At 43.7% G+C, this 15,334-nt stretch overlaps 2 protein-coding genes across 4 annotated transcripts in view; one reads left to right on the top strand and one right to left on the bottom strand.

Moving 5' to 3' along the window:
- The window catches only part of LOC138211849 (Krueppel-like factor 10), a 1,796-nt gene extending 478 nt beyond the window's left edge, over positions 1-1,318 (top strand). Inside the window, exons 2-3 of the mRNA XM_069171995.1 lie at positions 1-646; positions 743-1,318. The exon at positions 1-646 is cut by the window's left edge and continues 117 nt beyond it. Coding sequence (XP_069028096.1) covers positions 1-646; positions 743-996 — 900 coding nt within the window. The 3' untranslated portion in view covers positions 997-1,318. The remainder of the gene's footprint in view (positions 647-742) is intronic.
- A 337-nt stretch (positions 1,319-1,655) lies between these two features.
- LOC138211859 (antizyme inhibitor 1-like) lies at positions 1,656-10,164 on the bottom strand. 3 transcript variants are annotated; one of them, XM_069172013.1, is made up of 12 exons: positions 9,972-10,164; positions 7,810-7,931; positions 6,474-6,684; positions 6,104-6,277; positions 5,098-5,270; positions 4,716-4,850; positions 4,504-4,585; positions 4,263-4,337; positions 3,877-4,042; positions 3,328-3,443; positions 3,000-3,220; positions 1,656-2,882 (listed from the first exon to the last, which is right to left on the bottom strand). In XM_069172013.1, the coding sequence occupies exons 3-12, from the start codon at positions 6,573-6,575 to the stop codon at positions 2,768-2,770; spliced, it is 1,359 nt and encodes a 452-aa protein (XP_069028114.1). In that variant the 5' UTR covers positions 6,576-6,684; positions 7,810-7,931; positions 9,972-10,164; the 3' UTR covers positions 1,656-2,767. The 3 variants fall into 3 exon arrangements, with proteins under 3 accessions (XP_069028114.1, XP_069028113.1, XP_069028115.1); XM_069172012.1 differs by lacking the exon at positions 9,972-10,164 and adding an exon at positions 8,746-8,952; XM_069172014.1 differs by lacking the exon at positions 9,972-10,164 and adding an exon at positions 8,746-8,952 and having other exon boundaries at positions 3,000-3,217.
- Positions 10,165-15,334: the final 5,170 nt, after the last annotated feature.

The following is a 15,334-nucleotide window of genomic DNA, read 5'->3' as shown; positions in this document are numbered from 1 at the left end:
TGCTGCTGCAGCCTTCACCGGGTCTCCGAGGAGGACCGACGCACTCGGGTTCGTCCACAAAACTCTCAAACAGATTTGAACTGTGCGACACACAGAGCTCTCGCTGAGACGTCGGCGAGCATTAAAGCCAGCCGGACCCGGAGGAGTCCCCTCGGCCCTGATGGTGATTCTGTCCCTCCTGTGCCCGTCTACTGCCGGATTCTTCCTGCCTCTTCTCCTTCACCGACCGTTGTCCAAAAGCCCGGCTCAACCTGTGAGAGCCGGCAGCAGCACCGACTGCCCGTCCTGTCAGTGACCACCACGGTGCACCGGCAGCACCGACAGGAAAATGCACGGCCACAACCTCCAGCCGCTTCTCCCGCCCAGGTGTTCTTTGTAGGAGGTCCGGTGGCTGGAGGCCCCGTGATGCTGCTGGTCCCTCAAACATCTGTTCCTGCTCTCTACGTTCAGCCGGCACTGGTGACCCCTGGTGGCACCAAACTAGCAGCCATCGCCCCGGCGCCGGGTCGGGCCTCGTACGAGCACAGATACACCCCGCTGCAGCAGGAAGTGTCCCGTGTGCGCAGTCATGTTTGTCCCCATGAGGACTGCAACAAGACCTACTTCAAGAACTCCCACCTCAAGGCTCACATGAGGACGCATACAGGTAAGAGATGGAGGATTTAACACTTAAAGGAAGGATGAATTTGAATTCTTTTCTCGATGTTTGACAGAGGAAGCCCTCGACTGTCTTCCCCAACAGGTGAGAAGCCCTTCAAATGCAAGTGGGAGGGCTGCGAGAGGCGATTCGCTCGCTCCGACGAGCTTTCCCGCCACCGGCGAAGCCACACGGGAGAGAAGAAGTTCGCCTGCCCCGTGTGCCTCAGCCGCTTCATGCGCAGCGACCACCTGGCCAAGCACGCCCGCCGACACCTGGCGGCGAGGAGGACGTCCTGCTGGACGCTGGCGGCCCCCCGGTCTGCTGCCACAACACAGTCTCTCCTCGAACAACTGTGAACCCTGAACTCAGATGCGGCTCCGCGTGTCTGATTCTCAGCAGTCCAGCTGGTCGAACACCGACTTTACGTTGGTGGGAAGTCGTCGCTGCCTCGCGGTTCCTTCATGAGGAACGAAGCTGTTTACATTCGAGATCCTGTTCTGCCCAGTAGTTTCACTGAAAATGTTGATTGTGGATAATTATTGTGGACGTTTCATATTTCTTACAAATTATTCTGAATGTTTGTTCCCTTTTCAGTGAAATTTGACCAAAGAATGTTGAATCTTTTCTTTTGTTTTTACCAAATGAGAATCTGTTTTTATTAAAACAATTTTGCACAAAGCTGTTTTTCTTTTCTCTTTTGCAGGGAACCTTAAAATTCATTATTAGACTCGAACACACATTTTCTCTACTTGGTAAATTAAGATGTTTGTCTGCCAATTAGAAGTAGAAAAGCTCACGTAGTGTTATGGTCCCTACATGCTCGTGACCCTGAGAGATTTGACGACTCAAACTAAATCCCCTTTCGTCTGTGACCACAGTAAAATGACAATTGGATTAAGTTGTGGGTTTATCTGCGAGGGGCACCGGTCCCGTCTGTCTGTACGACAGCAGCTGGACTTCACCGTGTCCAGCAGTCAGTCTGTGTGACAATAAAACACAACACGCTGATTCACAGTCCAGTCAATGAGGTGTTTATTACTGTTCATTTAGACAAGCACAGCTACACGTTAATAACAGATCATTTATCATGCCTTAGACACAGATTGGGAGACAACTTCACAGATATGGTACACGCTATGCAAGTACACTCGCGTAGTCCGGAAATACTGTAATATTCTTCCAACACGGTCAGAAATGTTGAAAAAATATCTTCAAACAAATGCAATATAAATATCAGTAGAAGTAGAAAAAAGGTAAAGGTTCTAGCATTATAAATGCTTTGCCTCTTTTTAAGAAAAGATCCCACTCCGTGTCAGCTGAGTCCTCATCCATCAACACTTCCCATGTTCCCTCTGCAGCACCTTCTGTCTAATAAACCTGCTCCGCTGTCTCGTGGTGCGGCGGTGACCTGCCGGGATCGAGCTTCTCAGCTCTGGAAAAACACGCAAACACTGTTTGACTGGTGAACACGGGACCTTTTCGCTTTCACAGCACACCAGTGGCAGACGGCCCTCATCACGGTCCAGGAATGGTTGTCATGGTGACACCGCACATACTTTATTCACCGCATCAGATGAGTAAATGCACCTTCGCATGTGCAGTAATGTGCTACAAGCTCCCGTTTCAAAACACTGAGAAGGAGAACAGATTTTAAAAGTGATCGGGGAGTCCAACTCTTGTCACACAAAATAAACTATACAACCAATTAAAATCATAAATACACTTCTTCAACAAGATCTCAGAACTGTGTTTCTGTTTAAATGCACTGCTTCACATCTGACTTTACAGGACTGGCAACAGCAATGTAGATATAGATAATACATCTGTCAAATATAATCATTTAAAATCATTATAAGTCTACTGGAGGAGTGCAAACTGGTTCCGTGGGATGCCCAAAGCAAAGAGGAGAATGCATCGGGCTTTTCTGGACTCATCCATTTTGTTGCATACTAATTAACATCTACTTGGGTTTTCCAGGTGTAATCACATACATTTGGGGGTTTGAGAGATGAATTCAGTTTGGCCGCAGCGATTTTTAAGCTCTATCTGCACGGTGGGTTGAGTTCTTCCCAGAGGAATGTGGACCAGAGGAAGCTAGCAGCAGAGACCAGTGAGGTTAGATGATTGCTAAGCCGGGACAGAGAGTGCAGCCTCCGTTTGGCAGGGGTTGAGAAAGTAAGGGACCACTGAGAAGTTCTTGAGTGTCGCCTCGTGGGTGACACCAGTGTCCTGCATCTCAAACCTGGAGCAGGAAAACAAACACGAGTCAACAACAACGACAGCAAAATGCAATTTATTTGCACAGAAAAGACTTTTTTTTCCCCTTTTGTTTAAACGATGCGCTGGTTGAGATCCCTACCAGTCTCCAGAGGAGATGACGTAGTAGACAGGAGGGGGTGGTGAGTCGGTGGAATTGCATAGTGGCTGACCCAGACTGTAGGACCCAGCATGTGAGAACATGAGCCAGTCTCCAACGCTGAGCTCAGGTAATAGACAGTGCCCCACCACCTGGTCCAGGTCGTCTCCAGAGGGACCCCACAGGCTGCTGCTGAACACCGCAGCTTCCAGGGAGGAGTTCTGCTGACAAGGCATCAAAATACATTTAACCAGACGTTTGTTAGGACTAACAAGTGTGTGTATTTAATAGAAAAACCATGGATCTATAAGAAGAAGGTTTAGGTCCTCACCTTGTGAACAGACGGAGCAGAAATCAGCGTTTCACACAGTTTGCTGGCAAATGAACTGTAAACTCCTTCGTTCATGAAGTACTGGAACTCTGGCTCCTCGTTGGCGGACAGTTCATCTGTCCAGAGGTGGCAGACCAGTTCCACATTATGGTTTGGTTCACAGTTTGTCATTCACATATTTGAGTACTTTGGAATAACTGTTGAGAAAACTTTAAATATGGCAAAGTTATCTCGAACTAAAGATTCCCCAGTTTATTTCCTTTACGTTGCTCTTTAATTACGTGTTCAGACTTTTCAAAATTCGTGGAGAACTCAAAAACACAAACACCAAAGTCTTCCACAAACACTGTAATGAATGTGTCATGTAGCCACAGCTGTACGGCCTCTTTCTGAACCTGCAGCACGCTGTATAAAACTGTTGATGGCATTAAAATGCTCCGTGTAAAATCAGCCTTTAAGTTGGGTTACTTCCAGAATGTACATTTTCAGACAGTCATATTCTTTACCGTTTTCTTGTGTGTAAATGTGAGTGCATATCGTGCCACTGACCGTGTTCCCGGTCCTTGCGATCGCGTGCCACCACCTCCTTGGAGATGATGTTGACAGCCAGGGTGAAAGCGGAAGACACGAAGAAGCTGCCTGGTTCAGCGATGATGGAAACTCCAGTGGAAGGAGGGAAGTACAGGTCCACCATCGACATGATGGCACTATTAATCTGCAAAACCAATGACAGACGCCTTTCAACGCCACGTTTGGATCTTTTGCTTAATTTAATAGCATTCCTCTTAAAAGTGAAGAAGACCTCTCACCGGCAGAAACAGAACTGACTACAGCGGGCAGGTGAAATGTCATATGAGTACTTCTACTTGTTATAATGTACTGGCCAACATGTCCTCAGCTAGTATCATGTGGATAGCAGATAGAAAGGTACTGACCACTTCCAGCTGCGTCTCAGAGCCACTGAATCCACCTCCGATGTCCAAGGTTTTCATGTTAAAGCCAATTTCCTCCTACAGAAAAAAAGCCAACTTGTAAATATGTAAAAAAAAAAAAAAAAGGCACAACTTATGAAGAAAGCACAGAGTCTTTCTGGAGCTGTCTGTGATACAATGAAATGCTAAACAATAATTATAGATACTGAAGAGCAACAACACAACAGTAGTTAGTATTACTTACTCCCATATCAAAGACACAACGGGCATCAGAGATGGCATGAACATACACCTGGTCATCCTCACAGGCGCTGGAGATGTGAGACCTGTGGGGGAAACGCAGCCCCGAACAATGACTTCAAGCTTTATTCTGCTGCAGGACGTTGGCGAGAGAGCAGCTCTTCTCGCTATGGTTGAAGTACACAACATGAAGCAGTGACTCTCTGCAGGCCTCACCTGACCCCCACCACCTGCACACTCAGCTCCTTCGCACTCTCCAGCAGATGCCTGCAGTCCTTGAGGGAGCAGCCAAGCGTCATGCTGGTCTCATGGTTAGCGTTCGATGCTTCTGTCGACACCTGCAGCAGCAGCCTGGGATCACACACAGCCAATAAAGAAACTCTGTTACTGTTCTGTTGAGAATAAAAATCATCCAGTTTTGTTATACAACCAGCACACGGAACCACAAGACTACTTTTTACAGCTTGATCTGATATATTTGGTTGCTGTGAAACAACCGAGAAGCTGCGACCAGTGAGTAATGACTGATAACAATGCCCATTACTCACTTTCAAGTCACATGATCGCTGACACTTGGACTCATACTTTGAGCACTTACTTGGCGTTGGGGTGGCAGCGAGAGATCTTACGCAGCTCCGCTTCGTTGTCACACACCAGGAGGTCGATGCCGTTCTTAGCAGCGTATTTAATCTGGGAGACCTGTTTGCAAACGCCGCTGCAGATGATGTCTTCAGAGGGAATACCGTGGCTCTGCACCAGCTCCAGTTCAGCCTGGAACACAAACACACAACAGTAATGCATTGATATAATATATGAGAACAGGTGATCAGACACATTAATGCAAACGGATCAGTCCAAATCCATTCTTTTTTTTTTTGGTTGAATGTCAACTGTAAAGTAAAGCTGTCCTGTTTCTGTTGTCGGACAATGAGATGAGTATGAAAGTGAACCTGCAGCCACTTCCAGGCTGCTGCTCTGCACTGCTCAAAAACCTGATTCTATAACAGAGACGTCATCTGACAAAACCAAAGTAATAATATTTTAAAGACAACGGCTATGCTGTGAGTTCAGCTACATATTTCCATGTAAAATATACCTCAGGCAAAGCACAGCCTCTGGGTAACAAACCACTGGTCGCCTGCAGAGAGAGAGGCTGTGTGAAGCGGGTTGCGAGTTGCCAGGCTGCAGTAACATTTAGGTTAAAATGGCGTGTAGTGCACAGATTAGAAGGAGAAACAAATTAACAGGAGACATCTAACATTTACTTACATTAAAATATGGGAGAAACCTGGAAAAAACAGGCGTGCTGGCAGGTACGGTGTGCTGACCACTTGGTGGAGCCTCTATAACTGCACTACAGCTTGTGGACCAAAACTTAACAATGTCAAACAAAATAAATGTACTACTGCTTGCAGTGGTAAAGAAAGAGGAGCATAGTGTTGGATAAAATGAAGCACCTTGTAAAACAAGGGCAGTAAAGTCCTTTATGTTTTTCTGCTCAGTTTGCAGAACTAAATTGTGCACACAGCAATTTCTATTTTCGTTTACTTTCTGTGGGGAAACCTTGAGTGACATCCGGGCTCTAACACGTTGTGAAAGAGTACCTTGTTGGTGCATATGAATCCAGTGCCGAGGGCAGCGAGAACTTCAATCACAGCGGGGCTGTTGTTGCATCTGACAGCATAGTAGGGTCGAATTTGGGCCATGTGTGTTCGCCAGCGAACATGCTGCCTTATTATGACCCCCAAGTCGGCTACGAAGAACGCATTCTTCTCCGACTGAGGAAGAAGGAAACAAACATGCGGATGAGTCACAAAACACACACTTAAAACCAAAGTCAAGACTAATAGCATTTGCACATGAATCCACATTGTAAGCTTTCATTAAAGTGTGTCTGTATGTTACATCACCACATGTACTAAACAATGCAGAGAAACAAGAGTAAGAACACGTTGTTCAAATGAAAGCTCGTACCAGTGTTTGCTCATAAATGTGACTGTCAATCACGTCACAGAGGGCCGCGCCTCCCTCCAGCAGGCCAACCGAGTACTGCGGTTCATCAGCGATTCCTTTCATCCTCTCAACCGTTTTCTTCTAATCCGACAGGCATAAAGAATGTGGTTAGTCCGAAGTGGTCTTGCTCGCTCCCTCTCGAGCCCCTGGGGTCCTAGATTTATGCAACACACTGGACAAGGAAAAGAGAAAAGTCAACATAAAACACAGACTTCAAGCAGCAGAACAGCTCCATGGTGTTTGGATCATGCGTATTCAGTGACGTTGTCCGGCCATTTTCTAGTTTTTTCTGTCGCTGGAACCGAAACCTCGCTGATGAAATCGGCAATCGATTTTCAGCGAGCGTCCAATCAGAGCAGAGAACAGGTCCCACGTTACAGGGTAGCTTTGTGGAAGAGGCCTATTCTTCGAAAAAGCCGCTGTGAAAACACAGAGTCTGGGGCACAGGGTTCGTTTATTTTACCATCAATTACTCCCAACAATCGCCACTACTGCCTGAGCTGGTGACCCGGAAAGGTTCTTTTTGATGGCATTAACCAAGGTACAATACTGGTGGCGTCTGTGTCACAACTTCACTTTCAATGATGTTGCACAATACGTCAGCGAGACACAGAAGTGTGGACTGGAGCAGATGTGAAATGACTGTGGTTTTGGGAGGTTAAACGAGGACACGAACAATGTGAGAAGGCTGACACAAAAAAAATGAACGGCCAGAAAGAAAACGGTGAATCCGCAGTGTTCCCTCGGTTTGGTCTCCTTTTAAAGGAAACTAACTTATTATAAAAAGTATACTGATTTCATCTCTTTAAAAATCAACCAAGACTTTACGTCACAAAGAAAATGTTTAACTGTGTCACTCATTCTTTCCCCCGAGTGAAAGAAGTGACGACGTTAATTGGGTATACTTGTGCAGTTAATGTCCTACAGAGCACTGCAGCAGCACGCTCACAGAAAAGTTACATTTCAAATGAATATCGACAACCGAACAATTTCACTGCAACTAAATCTCAGCAAAAAAAAAAAAAAGTAGTGTCGATAGAAGCAGAGCAGGACTCAGTTTGGCTATTTTAATACAAGTGCTAAAAATAGATGTGAAACATGAGATCTAAAAATAACTGCAGAGTTTTGGTGATGTATCCGGGGCGCGCCGCTCGCTCGTCTATTCCTTCTGCCGGGGGTTTCGGTGACACTATTTGTCACAGTACATTCATAAACAACGAGACTTTCCATAGAAACAGACACACAGTCGTACAATCGAAGGTCCGCCAAGTCTCCAGTTCACAGCTGATCTACTCACACGGATGAGTCCCGGGATGAACTCGTCCACTATCAGCTAGGATCCCAAGGTGGCTCGGCGTTGAAGTCAAACGGCTCTCGGTGTAGAGCTGCCCCTAGATCCTCTGGGTCCTTGTTGTACACCTGCAGGGGCACAATGACATCAGTCAGGGAGAAACAGCCCGAGAACACACGCTCCTTATATTTAGAGCCGCGCAGCGTTTCTACAATCAAACAGAAAGAATGAGGGCATGAGAACGATTTCATTTGTTTGGCGATCATTATTTTATCCTGAGCTCCACTTCGTCCCTGTGGTTTCTACAGCAGTGATGACGAGCTTGTTTGTCACTTTTCTGCAGATTTCCTTGTTGCCTTTGTTGTTGTTGTTGTTGTCACGTAAACTCTCAGCTGGGGAAGTCGGAGGGTCCCTAATCGGAACTTCCCCACTTCCCCAGCTGCCTGAACGCACCATTGTGCTTGTGGTACAACTTTATATGGAATAACACGATTTATGTAAATGCGATTTTTGATGTTTGGATTTTTCTTCTGATGCAATCAGGTTGGTATTTAGGGATGATCTCGTTTATTAGGTTTGGTTTTACACCAGCAAACAGTATTTACACACGGTCGCCCTTGAGAGCGTCACTAGGTTGTTGTTGTTGTTGTTGTTGTTGTTGTTGTCCCCTCCAGGTCTCTTCCTTGTTCCTGTAACGGGCCGCTCTGCACGCGTTGGGAATGTTAGCATACGGTACTAGCGTTAGCGACGACGCAATATCCAATGTGAACATTGTTTTAAAAGATATTGGCTATTTTTGTCAACAATAACTCTCGTAACATTTATGTTGTGTTTACCTGTCGTAAACATAAACAGCTGTAGCTTAGCGTGGTGTGCAAGCAAACCTCCGCTCGGTCACCCGGGCTAACAACGTGCTAACGGCGGTGAGCCGACGCTACTTACGTCCAGTGAAAACCCCGCAGAGGGGACGGACCGCTTCTTCTTTTTAGGCGGAATTTTTAAAGAGTGGTGGGGTTCCTCCGGGAGAAAACGACGGCTGCCATCGACGAGGTGGGTTCGTTCACGTTTACTGTCGATGACGACGCGAACTAGCGCGGTTCGTTAATTACGACCGAGCCGGACGACAACAACGGAGGTCGAGTGAGCTGAGCGACGTCAGAGAGGACGTCATGACGTCAGAGAGGACGTCATGACGCCGAAATTAGCCGTTGGACATCCGGTTTATTGTCAAAATAAAATCCACAATAACGCACTTTTTTTTTGGAGTAATTCAAGGCATCAGATTGAAAGTAAAAACACATTACATGTAATATAAATACAACGAAGCTCCCTTTTAAAACATACTTGTCATTTGTTTTTATGTATCAATTTAATACCATTCTATTTTATTTGCATATACTGTGCATTTAATTTTTTTTTTTTAAATATTTTATACTTTTACTACCTCTATCTTTCCCATGGTGGGATCAATAACGTATCTATCTATCTATCTATCTATCTATCTATCTATCTATCTATCTATCTATCTATCTATCTATCTATCTATCTATCTATCTATCTATCTATCTATCTATCTATCTATCTATCTATCTATAAGAATGAAACATTTATTAACAAACCCATCAATATTCAACCTAAACCCCAACTTACAACAGGAACAACATTCATGGTGTTGTATTCTTTTTTCTATGGAATTTCCACAATTATTAGTCAGACTTTTCAATGCCACCCTATAATATCATTGCACAGTTCATCTCTTTCATTTCATAGCACCGGACACTTTTTTTCTATTTATCCCAAATTGTATTTATTTATTTTTATTTTTATTTTATTTGTCTTTTTGTGTATATAGTCTGTGTGTGTGTATTTATTCAAAAATGATTATTTTTTATCTATCTTATTTCTTATATCTTATACGCATTGGTAAATTTTTTTCATATTGTGTGCACCTTTTGGTTTACTTTGCTGCTGTGACGACCGAATTTCTCCACTGTGGGATTAATAAATCTAAATCTAAATCTAAATCTAAATCTAAATCTAAATATTCAGTAAAAAAAAACAACAACAACATACTTTTGTTGCTATAATTGCAAAAATAACTTCAATATAATATCTAACCTAGCCCACTGTATGGGAAATATGTCAGTGCTGAATTTCCCAAGAATTACCTGTGTAATGTCTTCATTGTATTTTCCATGGTTCAGTAATAAAGACAAAATGTTGTCCAGTAAAGTTGGCAGAATCGTCCTTATTTTCTGCAGCCACTGTCACCAGTTGTAAAACATCAGTCCCACGAGCAATGAGTAAATAAATGCATGTATTCTGTCTTCAAGTTAAAGCTCAAACTGTACTCTCTCGTCTCTTTGCCTTTGTTGCTGTGACTTTGAGAAGTTGTGCCTGCCTCTGAAAATGCACGGTCTGGCGCAGTGTGTGTGTGTGTGTGTGTGTGTGTGTGTGTGTGTGTGTGTGTGTGTGTGTGTGTGTGTGTGTGTTTTCCAAGAAGATAAATTTGCATGTCTCCCTCCTCAACACTGGAGGAGGAGGGTGCCAAGGAAAGCTCAGCTGCTGATAGACAAACAGAAGTGAAGTGTTTTCTCTGGGGCTGTTTTGACTTTGACTTTCCCATCATCCTGGTATTTAAGCATCGCCTGCCTGAGCAAATACCATGTTGTTCTAATATCTATGTGTCTTATTGCACACTGTCAGGTTTTCAAGGCTTTTAGGGGCACGTGTGTGTTTTATAATAATATAATCCATTTTATGGATATGTTCAGAAATATATGAAAAATATAAGTTGAGTTGGCCTTTGCCATTTGTTTATTGCAATGATCTACTAGTAGGCTATCTGTCTTCCACAGTCAGAGTCCATTTTCAGCAGTGTCTGTGTAGTCTGCAGGCTAAATATTGCCATAGCTCAGTGGTTTTAAGTAATTTTTCCCAGAGTGACAGGGACATACAGCACAAGTACCCCCTGGGATACATCCAAGTCTTCATGTTTTCCCTTCACACTATGATGTTTTAGGATCCAGTAAACTGCATTCCAGTGCACCCAGAAAATCCTGTGTTAACCAATTACAGAACAATATCCCTTCAATCTTTGCCATCTTGACCCACATCATACTTTGGATTATATCACTTCATGATGTGTTGTTGTTTTCTTCACATAACTATACAATTCTTGTGAGTGTTAGATGAGCTTTGAGCGCTCCTTGGGGAAGAAAAAAAACAATAGCAGCGTTTGTTTCACTAATAAAACTACAGCTTGGGGTCCATTGTAAAGGCTGCAGAGGCAACGACTTTTCCGTCGACCGCAACACAAAAGCTGTTCCGTGTTTTGTGCCTGTTCTGTCCAACACCAAATGAGACTATGTATATGTAGGGCTAATCACACATAGCATCTAAAGTGGCTTCCAGTAAAGCACAATGTTTGATTTCCATTGTTTGGCTCATAATAGCCATTGCAGCCGTTGGGTATGCGACAGGGGGACATGTGTACCACCCACTGCGAGGGCGAATACTCCAGTGGCTGCATTGTGCAGCAGGAATTCTTATTTGCAAACATTGCAAACAGATTACATCAACGCACAGACTAAGAAAGACTCTGAATCTGACCAACAATCTGCAGGCAAAAAGGAATGAAGAACATAATTCTACAATAAAAGGATGAAAATAATAAAACACTTCCAACAAAATGCTTGAAAGCATCAGGAACTGTTTGTGAATCTGCCAGAGAGACTCTGCAGTGTCGGTCCATGTTTAAGTAATAAGTCGTGTATCCATTATGTGGACATGAGTGACTGGTTAACCTACCATTAATTGGTCTTATGCAACAGGCTCTAGTGTTGTTAAGTCACTCAGAAGTGGTTTCAGCTCTTTTTGCCAAAGAATGTTCCAAAGTAAAAAAGGAACTCCAAACAAACCTCGCACTCATCTGAATGCTGAGTAGGAGAATCGAAAGCAACTGGCTGCAGGAATATAACAAATATGCAGCAGCAACGTCTTCAAAAGACCCAATACGAGGATGTCAGCGTATTTTTCATCTGACACTGACTTAAAGATATTTGTCAAATTTTAATGCAGCCTAAAAATGTCCCCTCTACAACATGCCACCTAACAGGAACAATCTTTATCTTTGGGCTTTCCCAGGACATGTCATGTTTAACAATAGTATTAAAGAGGTGGAGAGATGCAGCAAGATATACCCTGATGCTCACACAAAGACACAGTCTAAATAAACGATGCACACTTCACCCTCATTTCCTGTTTTCCAAGAAATATTGGCCTGTAATTAATTATGGCGAGTTCACCATGTAACTCTGTGTCAGTGCACGAAGGAGTGTGACTCTGTAAAAGTACATTGTTACTGAGAAAATCAGATAGATCAGGCAGATACCATGAATTATACGAAGTGTTTTGTTTTATTATGAATTGAAAGATATCTCATGTGTAGCGGCCTTCCCTTTTTAGTTCTGGCTACATGTGTGCGTGTCTCCATTGAATACTGCATTTCATGCATCCATACTTACACACACAGCTGTAATGGAGGCTGCATGTGTGTTCATGTGAGTGATGGACTACAGTGACCTGTTGCCCAAGTTAGTTTGAAGATTAAACAGGTGAGGTGCAGTGAGACGAAAGCATGGAGAGGCCTTCAGTCATTCATCAGCACACACTGTGTCACTGTACTTTTAACACTGTTTTGACTATGAAGGTTTTCTAAAGAAATGGAAGAAGAGGAGAAGTGATAGCAGCATGCCCCCCCCCCTGCAAAAGTTGTAAGATTTGCTCGCTATTTGAATGCTTCTATTCTATTTGAATGTTTTGACACTTGTATGCCTCATGCAGTACCCATACGCAGTCCTTGAAGAAGTATTCTGATCCTTTACGTAGGTAAAAGTACCAATACAGTAATGTAAAAATACTCCATTACACGAAAAGGTCCTGTATGAAAATCCTACATAAGTAAAAGTAGGCCTACAGAAGTAGCAGCAGCAAAATGTATTAAAATATCAAAGTAAAAGTACTGGTTTGACTTATATATCATTATAGGACATAATTAAGTTATTGATACTGAAGTATCAGTATGTAAGCAGCATGTTCCTGTTGTAGCTGCAGGTTGAGCTGGTTTGAACTACTTTATATGCAGTTTTATATCCAGGGACAGGAGATGATTACTGGGTGAGGAGAAGAAGAAAAATATTTATTGACATTTTTGGACTTTTTCTCGACTTAGATTTTTGGAGTGATATTAGATCACTTAAAAAATGTTTTAAATGAAACCATGTGAGAAGTTGAGAGGGAAAACCCCCCGTTTGATGGCGCTGTTAACAACTCAGAGACATCTAAAATGTGACTCTGACTTCACACTGATTTATGTAAGAAGTCAGAAGACAAAAAATACCAGTTTAATATGTAACGATGGGTTGTACTTTAAAAGCTTGTCATAATACACAGTGTGTCAAATCTTCAATGGAGCGGAGAAGAAAGTAGGCTCCAGTATTTCCCTATGAAATGGAGTGGAAGTATAAAGTAGCATGAAAGGGAAATACTCAAGTAAAGTACAAGTAGCTAAAAATTGTACTTAAGTAGTACTTAAGTATATGTACTCTTCTGCCTTAAGACATATTCGAGACACGAGGATGAGAAGCTTTCTGACAGTGGTCTGTGGATGTCCGTGCAAAAGCTGAATGATGTGCGTGAGAGGTGATGGCTCCATGCCTATAAATAGTTATTTATCTATTGAATGCTATTCATCGCTAAAACACCACCCTTTTCTGTCTCATACTGAACATGCAGAGATCACGCACCAGACGCTCAGCAGCAGCTCGCCGGCTGCAGACAGCCTGATTGTGGCATGTGTGTGTGTGTCCTGATAACATCCCGGCAGACTGGCCGCTGGCCAGCCACGGGCAAACTGAGCCCGGCTGTTTGATGTGGAGGGTTGGCTCCAGGCAGACCAAGCATTGTGTCCCAAACAATGAACCCCAGACCCACTTCACTATAAACATGTCCCTTTGGGGGCGTTTTCCTCAGTTTCTTTACAGGAGACACCCAAAGTCAGGAAACCTGACCCGGCTTTTCTAAATTAGTAACTCTAAGGCCTAAAATGCGGCTGACTTGGCACCCAACATTGTCTGTCTCCCTCTCTAATGAGTAATGCCTTTGGACTGTTGACGGAGGCTCATGTCTGGGTGGAGACCTTGTCATTGAGGAAAATTTGTTGAAACTCCATATAAAAATATGAGAGAAGTAAAAAATGCCCCCTCACTGTGGCGTGTAGATGTCCGCTCCCTTCTACAAAATAATGTCCATATTCATGGGGATCTCTGAGCTGTGCAGTTACAGAACCATCCCACCGCCCTGCCTCGGTCCTGTGTGCTGCATCCCGACTGTCTGACCCACTGAAGTGTTCTTGAACCTCAGTATTATTTAATGAAGTCTGCCTCGCCAGCTGTCTGCCAGCTGTGGTCGCTGCTGGCCGCCTCAGAGTGATCAGAGAGTGATCAGAGAGTGATCAGAGAGTGATCAGAGAGTGAGCAGAGAGTGAGCAGAGAGTGAGCAGAGAGTGAGAGGCCTTCCGCTTCCTCTGTTGGTATGGCACTTCTCCTGTTGGCAAGCCCCGCCTTCTCTAAGGTGCCATGCACTGACTCCTGCAGCGGTCCGAACCGATCCCTGGAGGCATGCAGCTCCTTTGCCACCGGTACAAACTATGTATTGACGGTATTTGCCACATTAAAGTGGTAGGCGAGTTGAGTACCTGCAGCCATGCTGTGTGGGTCTGAGTCAATCCACCAGGAGCCATGTGGGCACTACAGCCAAACTCAACTCGTAGGTTTTTGATTTGAGAGCAAATGTTTTCGATTTGAAAGCAAATGTTTTTAAATTTGCAGCCAAAAAGTCTAGTTTCATGAGCAAAATTCTCAATTCTGTGACCAATGTGAGCACATTTGTTTGCAATGCAAATCATTTATTCTCAGTTTATATCTTTTCATTTACAAACTTGAAATTTGCTCTCAAAACAGTTTTTTTTTTGCTTGCATAATAAAAACACAAAAATACCTTCATAACTACCAGCATAGATTATGATTGACGTAGTTTTGTCACTATTTTATTGGCGAAAAGTTGGCATGACAGCTGTCAAAGCTGTCAACATTTTCACACACGGAGTTGGTTCATTGAGAAACATTTAGAAAAAAATAGTTTTACCATTTATTACTTATGCTTGTGTTTCATCAGGGCCCGAGTTTATACCGATCATAAACGGCAGCATTTTTACCGGAGGAGCCGTGCGCCTCATATAGGAGACATACCGGTGGTGTACCATTGGAAAAGGAGCCAGAGGAGGAGACATGTCACCTCCTCTGGCTCCTTCTAAACGCTTTTGTGCTCACATGTCACCATTTAATAACTTATTTATGCTTCTGTTTTGTTTACCGGCACAACGGCCTGCTCTAATTACCTAAATTAACCATAAGACGACTTATTTTTGCGTTAAGCACGTAAAACGTCGCCACGTCAAGTGACGTCAGAC

This window comes from Embiotoca jacksoni, unplaced genomic scaffold, assembly GCF_022577435.1.
Source record: "Embiotoca jacksoni isolate LCO1_2020_lvr unplaced genomic scaffold, fEmbJac1.0.p SCAF_50, whole genome shotgun sequence".
In the NCBI taxonomy this organism is placed as follows: domain Eukaryota; kingdom Metazoa; phylum Chordata; class Actinopteri; family Embiotocidae; genus Embiotoca; species Embiotoca jacksoni.
The sequence above is the reverse complement of the archived record's forward strand: the minus strand, read 5'-3'. Positions and strand labels throughout refer to the sequence as shown.